Source organism: Nelusetta ayraudi, unplaced genomic scaffold (assembly GCF_046127955.1).
Source record: "Nelusetta ayraudi isolate G7.1 ecotype Tasmania unplaced genomic scaffold, CSIRO-AGI_Nayr_v1 ptg000131l, whole genome shotgun sequence".
NCBI classification, from domain to species: domain Eukaryota; kingdom Metazoa; phylum Chordata; class Actinopteri; order Tetraodontiformes; family Monacanthidae; genus Nelusetta; species Nelusetta ayraudi.
In genome coordinates this window covers 998158-1016440 of record NW_027466181.1, presented here as the reverse complement: position 1 = coordinate 1016440, position 18283 = coordinate 998158, and the positions used below count along the sequence as shown (strand labels likewise).

At 50.1% G+C, this 18283-nt stretch overlaps 1 protein-coding gene across 1 annotated transcript in view; it reads right to left on the bottom strand.

The window, feature by feature from the left end:
• Positions 1-2587: 2587 nt before the first annotated feature.
• Positions 2588-18283, bottom strand: part of LOC142904718 (forkhead box protein O6-like) — a 34391-nt gene continuing 18695 nt past the window's right edge. Inside the window, exon 3 of the mRNA XM_076050988.1 lies at positions 2588-6718. Coding sequence (XP_075907103.1) covers positions 4994-6718 — 1725 coding nt within the window. The 3' untranslated portion in view covers positions 2588-4993. The remainder of the gene's footprint in view (positions 6719-18283) is intronic.

Below are 18283 nucleotides of genomic sequence, written 5' to 3'. Positions count from 1 at the left end.
ACCAGCATGCGGCTGCTGCAAGCTGCTCCCAGCAGCCCACTGACGACAAAGAAGAAATGGACTGAAAGAAGAAATTAGCTGCTGCTTATATCTAAAGTCTTGTATAAGTGCAGCAGTGTGAAACTTGAAAAATTTCACATTTCACAAAATTCAGAAACAGGAAAAAAAAAAAATAGAACAGAATAAAACACTGAAGGTCTTTTCAGTTTATTCACAAGTGGTTTGAGCAAGAGTTTATCTGCCCCGGGGTTGTCGAGTGGTTGAAATGTCTAAATGGAAGCCTCAGGCTCCAGCCGTGCAGCTACTCTGGCTGGTAAAAAACAGACTGGTCCACCTGAATGTGACAGACAGAAGGTTCATCCAGTTTTCCCTTCCCCTTCCAAATGTTTCTCATGGGCTTCTTACCTGATGGATGTGTGAGCAGGAGATGTTCCATGACAATCTGAAGCGGCAGCTGTGAAAAAGACACAAATACACCCACAATGTCATTTTACAGAAATCACAATTCCCTCTTCTTTATGTTGATGCATCAAGTTATCAGACTTGTTTCAACCTAACAAGCTGGTCAGAAAAAAGATACACTGATATTCCCAAACATCTTCCGAACCAAAAAAAAAAGAAAAAAAAGAAAGAATAAAACGATATCTTGATTCAAGCATAGGCTCGTGAGATTTTCCACTTTTGAGTGGATCAAACACAGGAAAAAAATGAAAAATGTAGAGGGCTGTAAAAGAAAAATGTGGAGCCAAAAAACATCCAGCGCAGACTGACAGGTCCGTAAGCTAGAGGCTAACAGTGGACGACAACCAAATCCATGGTATTAATGTTTGCTGATGCTGTTGAGGTTTGTTTACATCACTGTGAGGAAAATTCAGACCATGTGCTGCAACAGCACATGGTTTGTTTTTGGGAACTCTAACTCTCGATCACACATGCTGGAAAAAGTTCTGTGCATCGCTGGTTCATGTAATGTGGAAATCACATTAAAAAAAAACAACAACACTGTTTTAATGTTATACACTGTCTTAAATAGCTTATAACAGAATCATTTTTTTTATTGTCAAGCTATTGCTGAGCTTTTGCAACTTTTACTTTTTAACGTACCCCATTCTGTTCAGTGCATTTCTTTTTTTTTGCTTCTAATTCCTTTTATCAGCCCACACTTGGAGGAAGACGACTCTCCTCTTCCACTACAACACTACTGCTGCTCTGCCACTGCATTTGAGAGATGCACACGGTGCAGGAGAAGTAAGAGTGACTGAAGTGCTGAATCCTCACAACCACCCAAGGACGCCGGGACCCCCGAGCACCCTGGGCACCCTGGACGGGTCTGTCTCCCAGTCAGCTCCGAGCTCTGAGGGCGGTCTCCCTGCAGCACCGCAGCCAGTAAGCAAGGACCTGCTCCCAGGTGCTTGAGTGGATGAATAATGACACTGTAACGCGCAGCTCCTCTGTCTGCCGCTCTGATAATGAGGAACAGAAGAGCAGACCCTCCCCGAGGCACAGCACCTGGACCGGACTGCCTTCCCTGCCTGTCTCCAGCCCCTCTCCCAGGATATTGGCCAGGGGAAGAGTGAGACTCTGGCCATATGCCAGCCTCTCAGTCTCAGTTACACTCAATCACACTCACTTTAGTCTAATTGTGAAATTATGAAAAATTATACAGCTACTGGACCGTGTTTTTTTTTTTTTTTTTTTTTTTCTCGCTCGTTAGACCGCTAAAACATTTTCAGAAACGTTTTTTAATTGTGCTTTTTTTTTCCCGTTGAGGCGACTCCAGCCGAGGCTCTCGCTGCCTCCTGGCGCACGGCCGCGCCACTCTTGTTTTGTTTTTTTTTTTTCCCCCACCGCTTCACACTTGCCTCGCCTGCAGAGAGACTCCGCCAAGTGGAGTCAATTAAAACCTGTACATCTAAAGTGAGGCGCCGCTGTTTGAAGGCGGCGCGCCGCATATGGTTCCGTAACTGCGCCGCGCCCCTTCCATGTGCAGACGTGTCAATTTGTGTCATTTGAAAAAAATAAAAAAATAAAAAAACGCTCCAACATATACATGCGTGTTGAAGGTGTGTACATATGTGTGCACAAATGTGTGTGTGTGAGCCAGGGGGCGGGGTTATCTCCCCGGGGACGAGGCCGCATGGCGCGCCGCTCTTGTGAAAAGGCCTCCGATGGGAGCTGCGACAGCTGCGGCCGAGCTGCGCGGCTCGCTCGGCCATAACAAGCGTTGCGACATGCCAACAGATACGCACACGACTCACCTTTCGCCGCAACCCTGGCAACCGCGCCTGGCTGTCTGTCCACGTTGTGTCTGTCTGTCTGTCTGTCTGACGGGACTTATCCGTCCCACGAGAAACACAGAGAGGGCACAACTCCAGCAGACGTGCTGCATTACAACCCCTTTAATCTCAGTCTCCACTTTCTGGCTTCATATAATAGCTACACTTGACTGCCACAGGGGTTGGTTGTATGCGTGTGCGTGAAAGAAGTTAATTTATTTGAAAAGGAAATGCCACTGCTTATTGCTTAATGTTTTTGTTTTTTTTAATAAAAGTTGTTTACACGAAAAAAGGGAAACAGCGGAGTATCGTCATTTTCTTTAATTTAATTTATTTACCAGTCACCAGATGATGAGATACATTCTCTTAAAAAAGAAATAGACAACGAAACTGTTATTATTTTTGAATTTTTAAAAACTATTATACAATATTTTTTTTAATATATAGATTTGTACAAAATAAAAGTCAGTAAAAGGGGGGCGGGTGGGGCAAAAGGGAGAGTGACATCTTAAAAAAACAGAGAAAAGAAGAGGAAGGGGACAGGAGTTGACTCGTACAACTACCACATATAAGGGGCGGAAGGGGGGCGGGGTTACACAGACCAATCTCTTTTTCATAAATAAATATCACAAAGTTAGACATCATATATAGCTCTCTTTCCAATAACAGGGCTTCGATGAATGTCTGCAATGTTGGTCAGTACTGCTGCTTCGTCGGGCCTCGTTTTGCTGTTTGCTTCACACCAAGATTAACCGCATTAACGGTGTGGATGAAGACCCTGAAATAAAGGTGTTTGCCTCAAAAAAAATGGGTCTGATAGTCTGTGCCTTACTTGACCTTTGGCTGTTACAAGAACCCAGGGCCGCATCCTGACCTAATTCCCCATCCTCATCCTGCTGTACTTGACCAAACACGATGAGAGTTGTAGACTAGCGTTTGTATTATTTTTTTATTATTATTCATTCTGTCAAGGTGAGTTTCGGGACACAAATGTTAGTGGTCCCAATTCAGGAACAGCAGAACGTCAGCAGCAGAGCACGTGTTGGGGAAGGTTGGACGGCGTTGGAGCATTTAAAAAAAAAAAAAAAAAAAGGTCGTATCGCACAGGCAATCATTGCAGTGCATCAAATTCCATCCTCACAACACGGGTGCTTCGGTGTCATCCTCTGTCCGTCATAAATTGCAACAATACAACAACGATTACAAGACAACATAATAAACACACACGCGCGCGCACAAACAAAAAAAAAAAAGTGTCGATCGATAGCTGCAGGAGATTCTAACCCTGTCTGACACACTGTCACTTTCACCCAGATTGGCTGATTGTTGTTCTCAGTAACTCTCGGACTTTTCTCGGAGACTCGCAGTAATAGCTGGAAACGTAACAGTAACTGGAGAAGACACAAAAAAAAAAAATACAGACGCAGATAATGGGTGGTGGCGGTGGGGCTTTATGATACGATTACACAACCTGTTTGCAGACACGCACACACGCAGCGCAAGAGCACGGAACGCAGAGGCCGACGATCGATTCCCGCTGTAACAGTAGACTTCCATTCCGCGCCCGTCGCGCAAACCTCCGCGCTTCTTGTAACCTGCCGGTGGCCGCTGTCAGAGCCGAGTGACTCGGCGTTAATCACGGCTTTGTCTGGCTTTCTTGGCACGTTGCGAGACGGCGAGTTCGAGCGGTGGCCCGGGCGTCCCGAGGTGAGGGATGGGAGGGCACGGCGCCGGATTTTCAATAATGACGCATCGCTGCCGCATCACTTTGGAGATTAAAAGCAAGACGCTGAATTTTAATCAAGCCACATTAAATGGCTCGGCGTAAAGAATGGTCACTTTGTCTCGGCTGACAGGCGGAGTGCGGCGCCAAGAAGAAAGGAGAGGGAGAGAGGGAGGGGGGGGGCCCTGGTGCGAAAAGTCCAGGTGAGACAAGGTGATAAGACATTAATTCGGCAAATTGCTTTCGAGCCATTAATGATAAAATCTATTTGAAGACGTAGTGACAGTATTCCCTAACCGGTGGCACGGGGGGAATTAACATGATGTTACATCATAGAGGAACTTCAAAGTACCAAGGACTAAATGCTCTGCAATGATTAAAAGGCATCAAATTCATTTAAATTTTTAATACTTAAAAAGTTACACATTAGTGGAATGAGTGAAAACTTTACGCTTACATTGAGTTTGAAAAGCCACAAACAAGTTCTGAGAAATTTCGTTTTGCCAAATCTTACTGCAGTTGCTGCATTTGTTTAAGAAAAAGCAATCCAAACCACGATGAGGTCTTGAATTGCTATCGAGGACCTTCGGAAACATGCCAAGCTCTGTCCAAGCTGCCCTGCGAACACATTACACACTGCAAGATATGACCCACTTGCACTAAAGTGCACTGAGAGTTCAAGTTCTCCTGGTGAGAAGATGAGAAGCGATGTCAGGCAAGCACAGCTGAGAGATTGTCAACACAGTATAGCGGAGATTAAATAAAAAAAAAAAACAACATCAACAACAACAACAAAACCCCTAATGTGACATGAACTAGCTCTCCCTCAGGGAACGGAAGGGAAATTAAAAGAGGGCAGGGCGACAGAAGAATTGTCAAGACAACAAAGAGAGAGACTAGTCTCTGTCAAGTCAGGAATGTAACAGTTGAGCACAGTGCTGTATGGGGTAGCTTAAGTTCTTTCAGAAGGTAGGACGTGTTACTTTTCTCGGCTCTAGCCAGGTACCCAGCTCTGGTTGCTATGGGCTTGCTTTGGGCCCACAAAACCATTCATTCCCATTCCCATACCCATGGTCACGCCCATACCCATGCCCATGCCGATGCCAACCCCCTGGGCCAGGGAACAGTCAAAATTAAAGTCCATCTCCTCAGCCGAGTCCATGATATCGTGGAGGAGGATGGACTCCACGTCGCAGTCCAAGCTACCGTGAACCATGTCAATGTCCAGGTCAGCCGGTAGCCTCTCGTGGAAGTGACCTTGATGGTAGCCGCCGTGGTAGTTGCCGCTAACGCTACCGCTGCCTATGACCTGGCTGTGGTTGTACGGTCCATTGGTCAGGCCTTGGTGCTGCGGGTCAGGGTAGTGGTTGTGGCGAGGATGTGGGGCGGCGGCAACGTGGCAAGAGTCCTGGGGCATGCCCAGCATGCCTGCCGGGTTCGGGGGAAGGGTTGTGGAGGCTGGGAGGTGGGCGTGGGATGGCGGGCTGTACAGGTAGGGAGCTTTGTGGTTGTAGGCGTGCAACTGATGGCTGTTCGCGCACGGGGTCAAGGCGGAGGCCCGTGGCGGAGTGTGGTTGTGACTCTGGCTGAGGTTGTGTCCGTTGTGAGTGAGGCTGTGAGGTGAGTTTTGGTTGCTAACGTTATTGTGAGCATGAGAATGGCTGTGAGTTCTGCTGCTGTGGCTGTGAGCCGAGTTATGGGAAAGAGGTCCGTTGTGGATGTGGCTGTGGCCATTGTGGTGGCCCGGGTGGTGGCCTTGGTGGGTGGAACCTAATCCATTTCGAGTTTGACCCATCAACGAATGGCTCTCCCGCTCTTGTCCAACCATCATGTCCTTGGAACAGTATTCTTGTGCGCCCGGAGCCCCTGTTAGCAGACTCTGGAGGGCATTGGTACTGGAATAAGTACGCATGGTTCCAGAGAAGCTGGTTGGCTTGTTCTCCTGAATGGTCTGCATGGGGGAGTGATGGCACAACATGCCCATGCCTGTTGTGCCGTAAACCCCTGCACCATAGGGGCTCTGTCCCTTTACTGCGGAGCTGTAGTGATAAACAGAGGTTTGCTGCTTAAGCCTGGCAATGGCCGAGTGCTGTTGTTGGTGTTGCTGCTGATTTGGGTGACGGTGATGATAACTATCCTCCATCAGCTGCTCATCTAGACTGATGGTACTTGTCAGGTTAGCCAGCTGAGGCAGCTGTTCCAAGGGAGAGCAGTGATTCGCAGCCCCCATGGATGGTGAGCGGGCACTGGTTGGTGAAGGGTAGAGGTGGGGGGATGTGGAGCAGGACAGTCCGCCCTCCTCTGGTTCCTCTGGTTCTCCCTCTGCCAGGATAGGTGACAGCCGCCCGCTCAGGGTAGAGGCTGAGGAACTTGCCCTTGAATGGAGGTCTGTCCACGCATCAAACTCTCCATCAGTTCCAGATAGACCTCCAGATCCTGGGAGGCCTTTCCGTGGTGAGCTACCATGTTTCGGAGAGCCCTGAAGTCCAACCACGGCAGAGGCTGCTCCTACGACCGGGCGGCCGACCCTTTTGCCCCTGATACGGCCTTTGCTCTTTAGGTACTTGGTGCTGTTGTCCATGGAGACAGCTCGCCGACGGGGGGCCTTTCCCATCTTTCCTCCATCTGGGTTCAGCATCCACCAGGAACTTTTCCCCGTTCCCTCGTTCTGCACTCTTATGAAGCGTGTGTGGAGGGATAGGTTGTGCCGGATGGAGTTCTGGGGAGAGATAAGAGACACACAACATTAAGAATGTATGACATGAAACTGGAATTATTTCACTTCTCATTAATTGAAAACAAGAAACTCTTGCACAAATATTGCAAATTAAAAAGTAAGGTCTGACATTTAATGGAATAATCAACAACCCATGTGAACCCAATCACACCCGAGTCTGTAATAAGTACCAGTGCACCGGTCAAGGTACCCCGTTATTTAAAGCAAACTCCAGCATCCATGCTAATCTCTTAAACAGCAAGCATTTTTTTTTCACTATTTGATCTACTTTTTGGACTTTTTCTATGGTTCTCCAGAGCAGTTGTTTCCTGTGCTTGCACATCCTGCTTCTTTATTCATAAAGGAAGCTTAACGCTCCTGACACCCATGGAAAATTACAACTGATTGGACATGCTGTCTGCTGGATGATGGCAAGGTAGCCGAGCAAGATTTCAGATCCGAGATCTTTGCAATCCGGAGACTGTGCGAGGTTTTCAGCCGGCACGGAGTAATAATCTGTCAGCGCCAGCAAACCTGAAATGACCAAACTCTTGGAGCTGAAACCCTCCTGTTATGTAGACATCAAACCCTTTACTTTCACTTCTGTCAATCCGTCCCTCCTCCTCTGCTTCTCCTCTCAGCCAGACTGATGTAAGTAGCTGTGGTTGGGCGTACTGTATGTTTGAAGTCAGCGCCAGTCTGGCGTAATGCCAGCCTTGTCGCTTTTGCTCTCATGGCTTGAATGGGTAGGCAAGTATCACAAGACTGAGCCGGGAGCAAGAGAGGCTAATGGATGTATCCCACCCTCCACATCTACCTCCACCGCCTGTCTCCACTAGTATGTCTTCAACACCATCCCTGCTTCTCTTTTTGGTCAATACAGATATTGTCAAGTGAATTACCTTTTTCTTTCTCTTATTTCACTCACATCTTTGCACACGGCAGTCATTTTCCACTTTTGCCTCCACTATGCAGGCCTTCAATTATACACGGCGTCACAAATTACCTTCCCATTATCTTCCACACTGACATACACAGTCAAAGCTCTCTGGTATATGACAGAGACTTTTATATTGCAATTGTGCTCTTTGTTGTGCATGGGGGATTTTTTTTTTTTTTTTTTTTTGAATGCTCAAGCAGGGGAAAAAAAATCTAATCGAAAGCACCTCCTGTGGTTTTGGAATGTGCCGGTACAATAGATTGTTTCGGATTGAGGGGTGTTCGCACCCCCACCATCCCTATTATGGTGCAGATTACGGCGAATTGCACGGCAAGGAAAACAAATAAATCAAATTGCAGCAGACAATGTGCAAATAGGCAAACCAAATTCAGGTGATCTGTGAATGCCTCCTTGGGTTATCTAGCTGTGACACCTCTAGCATTGGGTAACCATGGCAACCGGGTAAACCTGCAACAGTGGAACTATATAATATTGTGGCAGAGTCAAGAGACTGAGAGGGGGAGAGGGAGGGAGGGGAGAGAAATGCAGGGAGCGTGGGGGGATGGTGGGGGAAAGATGCAATAGGAGGCAGTTGTTTGATGCTGCTGCTTCAACACTAAACAGCCTTTCATCTCGGCAGTGCAGGTCCGCAGGGGATGCCCACTCCCCGCTTCTGACGGCGCCTCTACGTGCCGCGCCAACTCCCTGTCTCACCCGGGCTGCATCATCCACCTATCATTCCACAAACCAAACCATCCTCATCAAGTCCCGCGCACGCCCCAAATTAAAACATATGTAAGCCCTCTCTTGCCATTTCCGCCGCGGCTGATTGAAAATGGGGCAACTCTCTCAGAGAGCCACAACCACTTCATGCTGGAAACTCTGTGTGACCTGCCTGATTCAAATCGCGATTTATCCCCCGTATGAGGGAGGAGCAGCCCCATTGAACTTGGAGGGATTTGTCATCATCCCAAACCCTCTTTATCTGATGAATCCACCTGCTAGAGAGATTTGAGAGATTTCGGACAGTGGCCAGCCGCGGCATCATCATGATCACAAGCTGGTGGTTTCCTCTCATGGAGTTTTCCACCACATGCTTTTTTTCCCCCCTCCGTCATCCTGTTTGTGTTTGTGGCCAGGGCGGGCGGGCGGGCAGGCGGGTGGGAAGGTATTTTTGAATCCCGGAATCCAAGAATAGCTTGGCTTGCAGGTGGTTCCACTTGGGGTGTGGCCTGGTCCTCCTCCGGTTTCCTGAGTCTGAGTCAGGGGCAATTTGGCCATCGACGGCCCTCACGCCCCTGAAACAAGCAGTCACTGCTAATCCTCCTCCATCCCCGAGTAATCCCAGACAATCCTGGGCTAATCCCAAGTTGATTCAGAGGCACTCCCAGCTGGGTGTCTCACACAGAGCCATGCCAGGTCACCGCGGACACAGCAGGCAGGCCGGATGTGCTATGAGCCAGTAGTAATGCAGCATAAAGAAAAGTTTGGAAAACGCATGGAAAAGGGTCGCTATAAATCATTTATAGGGTGTTGCAACTACCGCTAAATGTTATTTTTGCGCATCTGTGCGTATTGTTGTAGGTGATTTCTGCGACAGTTTGCTGCGAAACCATAATCTTAATGTCTCCATTGAATCTAACTACCTTTACTCTGCTGTCTGTCCTTGAGGGTCGGCTCCGCCACATTTTCACCCCTGCGGGCGGAATAGAATAAAATCGAAAACTTTATTATGTATTAAATATTCATAAAATGGAAATTCTCTTTCAGCCCCCTGGCTTGCTGAGGCAGACAGATGAAGCCCAGAGAAACATGCAATGACAGAGAGGAACCAACACATCACACGCCCGGGTCCAGCAAGCTGCTTCCTATTCAAATCATGCCCCTTTAATACAATGGGCCGAGTGGAGAAGGCTCTAAATAATGAATGCACCAATGGCTGAGCTTCTACGGAGAGATGTAGTGCCTGCCAGGACCCATAATACTGAAAAAAAAAAATAGAGAGAAAAAAACCCGAGACAGAGTCATAAGTAGTAGTGCGGCTTCTTTGTTTTGTTGCCATGAATATTTACCCTCGTCCTCGCTCCATAAACACGGCCAAATCAGGCTGAAAGGGGTTAATTTGGACATAAAGTATAAGAGGATAAAGTTAATGGTTTATGGTGCGATCCAAAGTCATTAAAGGTGAACGAGGTACTCTCGGTCTCAGGATAACAATCAGCTTGGGTTCGACTCTCATTAAGGCCGAAAAATCCTGCTAGCTGATTTAGATATGCAGACAATAGGCAGCAAAGCTCGAGGAGTGGAGTTCTTCATCCCCAGATTAACAGCTTATGCACTTTTCTAAACAAATCTGACATGTTGAGACTTCTGCCCTCGCCCCCCCCCACCCACACACACACACACATCCACCCATTGCACACAGGTGGAGCGAGCAACGAGAGCTTGGTTGATTAGCAAAGGGAGGCAAGTTGGTTGTTACATGGCATATATTTCAGCGTGAACCAAATGGGGGTTATGAATCACCATATGGAATCCGATAGGCAGCAGCAATATATTCCTGATATTTGATGTGCACAATGTAGATTTTAGATTTTTTTTTTAAATTCCCTCGCAGGCTTTGAATCGAAGACTGGGCTCTTTATCTTTGCAATCAATGGCGTTTAATGACCGTCGCCTACTCCAAAAACTACAACAACAACTACACAACAGACGCCAATGGTGCATGTGCGGTCTCCCTACCGCAACAATGTCTTTCAGCCACGTGTTTGTCAGCAATGGCCTCTCCTGGCCCCGAAATGGCTTTGTGCGCGACATATCCCACGGTTCCCAAGATGACACTTATAGGCATCAGCATTCAGGGTGTGAATGTGCAATGGAGGAGGAGGAGGAGGAGGAGGGAGGAGGGTGGTGGGTGGAGGGGGTCAATTTAGGCCCAGTGTTTCATCTCAGACTGACTGGCATGGGGTGCAGCTGTGCTGTGGGGTGAGTGGGGGTGGGATTGGGGGGTACAGCAGGAGATGGAAGGGATGGGAATTTAAAGCTACTGCACGGGGGCCCCATTCCCGCCACACAAAGGGGTGCCCTCAAAATGCCCCCCATTCACTGAGCCCCCTCTCTCTCTCTCTATCTCTCTCGCTTTGCCCCCCCACCCCCATCAGAACGTATTCCGGGTGTTCCCCCGCGCTCACACACAAACACGCACACAGACACGCACACACAGGCTGGAAACGCAGGCAAGGAAACAGGTCAAACAGTTTACGGGACTGATCTTGTGGCGAGTGTGCACTCACTCGAACAGAACCGAGCGGCTGGGGGGAAAACGGAGGGCCGCGCGCGAGTGGGGTCCCGGGGATCCAGCGAGAGGAAAAAAGAAACCACTCACCCGATTCAAACAACCTCAAGGGTAAAGCAGTGTGGCGTGCCCGGCCCCGGCTAAGAACACAGCAGCTGTTCTTGTAGTGGCACCGGCGTAAAGGCGTTTTGCCACACTCGAATGGTATTACCGACGCATTTCATGCAGAATGGAGCCATTATGCATTGTCAAAGGGTGCCCCTCCGCGGTGCACATTCATTTGATAAGCCTAAATCAAGGGGGAGTAACAGAAGCACTAACTGTTTATTGTGATCCTGTTCCCTCTCTTTTTGTGTGTGTGTGTGTGTGTGTGTGTGTGTGTGTGTGTGTGTGTGTGTGTTTGTTGCCTGTGCAGAAGGCAGGAGGGATCAGGGGGAGGGGAAGGTTTCAACACAAGCAGTTTTGTTCGGCGCAGGAATGAGTTTTGTCAGCTAAGCCTGTCTCCAGGCTATTGGTGGAAATTAGCGGCGGCTAAATATTCGCTTTCCGTGATTGATGTCATGGCTGGCGTTGTCCCTTTGAAGGGAAATAAAGAATTTAGAGCCATGTGGATTAATAGGGACGGGGCTGGGGGAGTTTTTTATGTGACTGCGGAGGACTTGAAGAGGGACTGAGGGGCCTAATGGCTGCGCAGATATGACACAATGGAGCCGAAATGATATGGCGCATCGGTGGGGGGGGGAGATAAGACAACTTAAAGCATGACAATGAAAACAAGAAAGAAAATTGGACATTGTTTGTGTGTGTATGTGTGTGTGTGTGTGTGTGTGTGTAAGAGAGAGGAGGATGAGGGAGAGTGCGAGTGTGAGCGAGCGAGAGAGCGAGAGAGAGAGAGAGAGAGAGAGAGAGAGAGAGATTTAGCTATTTGCCTGAGAAGCCCAGAGTCAGATGATTAAAATCCCTTTAGGAGGCTTCTTTAAGAGAGACAGATGGGCAGACAGGCCTGTTTTTGGAACGCAATCAAATTGAAAAGATTAAAAAGGAGTCTCTTTTATTAGGAGGTGAGAAACAGTTACTTCTCTGCCACATGCCATCATCGCCTCCACAGCGGTGGTCACGACTGCATTGGCATGCGAGGCACACGGCGGCCCTTGTTGGCACGGAGGAAGAAGAGGGGGGGGGGGGGGGGGTGGAGGAAAAACAACCTGGGATTAGGAAGTGCATCTGGCTCAGTGTATCGGTGTGAGGTGTCTGAGGATTGGCATCACTTGCAGTTTCTTGTTCAATAAATACGATAAACGGTGGTGGTATGTGTATGTGTGTGTGTGTGTGTGTGTGTGTGTGGGGGGGGGGGGGGTTATGTTAATGCTCAACTTTATATATTTTCCAGGGATCATTACAGAAAAAGTGAGCCAGAGTAATGAGGAAAGGCAGAAAAAAAGGTGTTCTGCCGCAGAGGGAGCTCCCTCCTAACCTCAGCGGCCAAACCTGAACAGGTGCAACGCGAAGCGTGCGTTCCATCGGCCGCCGCTCGCATTCAACAGGGCCGAGTTTGCACAGCTGAGCGAGTCGAACGCCGTGAAAGGTGCTCGCCGTCCGACCCCTTCAATTCCCCCACACTGCAGGAGAGCCATTTATGAAAAAAGGCTTTTAAAAAAAAAAACCAAAAAACGGAAAGCAAGTGTTCAGTCAGTCAGTCAGCCTGATAGCCTCAGATCAGGAAGTGGGCCGTGGAAAGGAGGGGGGGTGGGGGGGGATTCCTGCCTGACTGTGCACTAATTGCATCCAACGGCTGGCGACTCGTCAGCTGTGCCCTGCCTGCCTGCCTGCCTGCCTGCCTGCCTGCCTGTCGCCAAAACGGCAGGGCCCGGCACCGTGGGGAGTGAGGGGGGGCGGGGGCGGGGCCAGGTCAGGGCGTGGAGGAGGAGGAGGAGGAGGGGGAGGAGGAGGGAAGGTGGCGCCGCAGTTCTTTTTTTTTTTGTTTGTTTTGTTTGTTTTTTTCGGCGGGTAAAAATAGACGCTGGCAGATGAAAAGAGCATCTGAGACGCGTACGGGGGATCGGAAAATCCGCCGGGCCGACGCCAGGGACCGCCGAGCGTTTTCCGGCGGGCGCGAAAGGGGATTCAATCTGGACACCGCGTCCAGACGCCCACGCGCCCGGGCTGCGGTGCCGCGGACCGTGGAGCGTGCACGTGCGGCACGGTCGGCGGTCGGCGTTTGGGCGTGGCGGTGCCTCTTTCTGCTCCCGGTAGGTAGGTAGGTAGGTAGAGCTCCCGCCGGGAATTCACACAACAGGTGTTTGGGCTGGGCCACCTGTGGGGCCGGCCGCCTGCTCGCACTTCACACCCTCGTCGAGGGAGCGGACTCGGATTTTTCCACCGGGCTTTGCCTCGCACGTTTCATCAGGACCTGCGGCGCTTTTCCTCAGAGGCTTTTACGGCTCTTTTGTTTTTTTTTGAAGCTGTGCGAGATACAAGAGCACAAATCAAGCCGGATTTATGTGAGTGCCTGCGTGTCTACATTAAAACATCGTCTCACTTAATAGCCAACAGGCACAGTGTGGATTTGATTATATTGAAACCTCCCTCCGCTTCATACAAAGAAACTGTCGGCCAACAATGGAATCGATGCGGGGCCCCGGCTTTTTTTTTTTTTTCTTCCTCTCTTTCTCTCTCTTTTTTTTTTTTTTTCCCCCAAACGCGGCCTCCATATAATCTCATTCATAACAATGAGAATCTCATTTCCAGCATTCTAAAGGTCAGCGCGCACCTCTGATCGCGCTTTAATAAACATCGTTCTCGGCGTTTAATTTAATTTCGGCGGAGCAGGGAGCTCACGGGCAGCCATGCACGTGGCATGCAAAAATGCATCCGATCATCCCCCCTAATTGCTTCCATTTTACAGTACGGTGAAGAATGACCACGGGAGGGGCGGCTTGGGGGAGGAAATGGGAGGGGGAGGGGGGGGGGGTGGGCGGGGGCGAAAAACACACGTCAACATTAGCGAAGGCCAAGTTATTAGCCGGGTGTCGTTTGAAATTCTTCAAGCCGGGAGCAAGTTGCAGGTCTCTTTCTTTCTCATGCCACCCCCCCCGCACCCCCACCCCCGCCCAACTAAACTGCCATATGTATCACGGTCCGACGCGCTCACACCTATGCACATCTCACACACACACACACACGCACACACACACACACACACACACACACACACGCACACATGCCAATATGACACAAAGCCTGGCACGCCGGGTACGCTCATTACCGCAATGCCAAGCTACCAGTTGCTAAGGAGACCTGTGGGAGAGGGAGGGTTCCTCCGTGTTGCCATAGCAGCAGGCTTTGCTCCCTGCCAACTCGCTCCCTCAGGGAGAAACAAGGCGAGAGGTGGTGGTGGGGTGGGGGGGGCCGGCGGTGGTGAAGTGGGTATAGAGGTAGGGGGCAGCGGATTAATAGGACGACGAGGTGGCGGCGGTGGAGGGGGAGGAACTTCATTAGCCGGCCGCTGCCTGCCTGCACCTTCCGGACCCCCACCCCCACCCCAGCCCACCCCACCCACCCGAGGGCCTCTGCTTACTCACGCTCGGCCCAGGCCGACTCCCACTTATTCCGCGCACCTACGTGGAAGGAGCAGAAGGTGGAGCGTCAGGATGAAAAGGAGGCGAGGAGGAGGAGGGGGTTGGGGGGTTTGGGGGGTTTGGGGGGTGAAGGAGAGAGCAGAGGTTGACCAAGAACCAAAAAAAAAAAAAAGAGGACGGTGGAACAAAGAGGAGCATGAGAGGGTTCGTGAATGTGGGAGGGGGGGGGGGGGGGGGGGGGTTCTGTATGGAGGTGTTCCATTCAGTCAAGCAGCCTTGACCTTCAGCCGTGGCCTCCATCTCCAGCCCCTGTGAACAGCGACGCAGCCAAACACGCACACAGCAGCGTGCACACGGCTCATGCATTTATTTTTTTTTTCCCTTGCATGATGCATCTGTGAAATGAAGTTACAGAAAAAGAAAAAGAAAAAAAACTATTGTGTGTATGTGTGTATGGAATTGTATGGGGTGGTGGTGGTGGGGTTGGGGGGGCGCGGGGGGTGTTGTTCATTATTTATTTTGTTCGTGTCCGTGTCTGCGGTTGGTTGGCTGCACTGCGCTGGAGCAGAGTGGAGAACGACGGCGACAGGAGGAAAAAATAAAGAAATAAATAAAAATAAAATCGAGGGACAGAAAATCTTCAGCTCCTCGCCGCCTCGGTGATAAACGCTCCTCCGACTCGCCGCCATCACCGTTTTGTAAATTATTCGCCTGCACTCAAACACAGGGAAATGCCAAACTGACAAACATTTGACTTGGTGAGTTCAGACTGAGCGATTAGGAGACGGTGATACGATGCCAGCACTGCTAAAAAGAACAAAGATTATAAAAAAAAAAAAAAAAAAGGAAATTTGAAATTGTTTTTCCATGAGCTTGTTTGCTGCCGCTGTGGCTCGTCGCTGTCTCTCAGATCCATGCCGCCCTCGATCTTCCAACCTCGTCCACGAGTCTCAGTCCAGCGCTGTTGTCGGTTGGCTTTCTCCATCACTTTACTTTGAAAGGAGTCTCTCTCCCTGTTGTCGTCTTGTCTTGTCTTTCTTAACACTTCCTGCTTCGGTCCTCTTCCCCCACATTCCACCATCGCTTTCACCTTTCACCCCAAACCCTTGTTGTGGTTTTCGGCGTTCTCCTGTTTGTGAATTTCACTCTGACCGACGACTCTCGCATTTCAATTTTTGCCCTTGTGCGCTTCTGCCGAGCGTCGCCTCCTGTTGCAACCAGTCAAACATTATCCCCTCTTGATTACTCACAAAGACGCAGCAAAGAAAACCCCTTCCTTAATTCCGACGCTGCTTTTTTTTTTTTTTTTTTTTTTTCTTTTTTAAGCATTTTTTCTTGAAAGCATTACCTCGTCACGCTCCGTAAGCCTCGGCGTCTGAATAAACGGGAATGCGCAGGAGAAAAGTGTGTTTCCGAACGACTTAATTATTTCCAGCATTCGTGCGGACATGGCCACTTAGGCGGGAGGCTTGTGAAATCAAGGACAAGGGATTTCAAGTGGGGTCAAAGTGATTTCGGTATTCAGGGTCGGCGTTTCAGATATTGACTGCCTAATAACCCGCGATGCCTCTGGCTGCGTCCAATTCCGAGTCGGACCGTGAGTACAATGGTGAACAAGGACGAGTATTGATTTGGTCTGAATGAACTCGGCGCGGTAATCTACAGTGGGTGAATAATACCACCCACCTCGAACCCGCCGCCGCCGCCACCCCAAACCGCCCCCCCCCGACGGGCTCCTCCAGGTCGGCTGCATGCTCACGCGGCTATGAAACCAAGGATGAGAGGAGAAAGACATTCCACACCATCCGAGAAGAATGAGGAGACAAGGAGGAGGGGGGAGCGGGGGGGTGGTCCTCGAGGAGAGACAGAATACAACCCCCCCCCCCCTTCTCCCTCCCTCCCTTCTTCCTTCCTGAAACAAAAGAGCCCAATTAAGTCAGTTTGAGTTAGGGGTCCTGCGTGTTTGGCAAGGAGGGGGGTTGGCGGATGGGGGGGCCGGGGGGGCGGAGTTTGAACGTGTGTACGCAATAAATGGAAATAGCAGGGCAATGTACTGTAAGTCTGTCTGGGAGGAAGAGGGGAAGGGTTAGACCGAGGAGAGGGAGGTGGGGTTGTTGTTGGTGGGTGGTGGGTGGTGGTGGGGGGGCGGCACTCTCTCTCTCTCTCTCTCTCTCTCTCTCTCTCTCTCTCTCTCCCTCTCTCTCTCTCTCAAGTCTAGGAGGGCCAAACTTGCTCTCAGCTCCTCGACGGGAGACGTTGAAATATTAATCGCCAGGCTCCAGCCGCAGACCGGGCGCAACGCAACACAATCGCTTCAAAACTCTCCCTCTCTCTCCCGGCTCTTAATGAGCGCGTTCATGAATGGCTAATGCGTGCCGCGCAGATGGGGGGGTGGGGGGAGTGAGGGAGGGAGGGGTGGAAGGGCGATGATGACTGGATAGATGGCGATGAAGAGGAGGTGAGGGAGGGAGGGGCTGCAGCGGCCTGCCGTGACCTTTTAAGAACCTCCTGAAAACTTAATTAAGACTCGTCCCGCACTACCCCCCCCCCTGCACACACACACACACACACACACACACACGCACACACACACACACACACAGCCAGAGTCTTTCTTTCTAATGTTCTCTCCATCACAGTGTATGCCAATTGTTTACTCCCATGCCCTTCACACACACACACACACACACACACACACACACACACTTCTGGGTTCTGAAACCTCAAAATGACTCACACGCCCTTTTTTCCTGTTTTGTTTTGTTTATTTATATATATATATATATATATATATATATATATATTCTTTTTTTTTGGGGGGGGGAGGGGGTTTGGAGGGTATGAAGACATCATGTGAACCCAGCAGCAGAATAATCTTTCTACCTTTGCTCGCACTAATCCAGCCTCTCTCTCTCTCTCTCTCTCTCTCTCTCTCTCTCTCTCTCTCTCTCCCTGAAAAAAGAGAGAAAAAAGCCGACCCGAGAGGAGAAGCAGAGGGAGACGGAGTGAGAGAGCAGGTACAAGAGATGAAACATTATCCCGCTGTAGCTCTTCATTTTCTTTTTCTTTTTTCTTTTCCAGCGGTGGTAACGCGGAGCAACGGCGCTCCGCAATAAACGGGGAAAAAAAAAAAAAAAAAAAAAAACACAAGCAGACATTAAAACTGCAGCGGCGCCCCGCTGCAAGGTGGAAACATCTCAGGCGGACGCAGCGGATCGGCGGCAGGGGTGACGCGCTCCCTCACTCTCAACGCCATTCACCTTGGCTGGGGGGGGGCGCGCCGGTTACATCCCACGGCGGTGCGGTGAATCTTAACTGAATCCCGACTCGGAGGGGGGGGGGCGTGTCAGCTGCTGCGGGGGGGGGGTCTGAATGTTCAAAATGCATCTTTTATGGCTGCATATGACCTGTTCTTGGCCCCTGACACACACACACACACACACACACACACACGCACTCGCTCCCTCCCAGGATGCCGTTCACCTCGCCGTCACCCATCCTTACATGTTGCCTTCATTATCATTTCACGTGCTGACAGCGACGGCGACAACGCTCTTTTCCTCAGAGGGCCACAGATAAAGTGCAGTCAGACACACACACACACACACACACACACACACACACACACACAGACACAGACCCACACACAGAGTGAGACGCACACACGCACGGGTCACACATGGCCAGACACACGCACACGCCGGCGTCTAATTGGAGAGGCCGCGATGCTGTGACCTAATTCTGAAGCTCCCCTC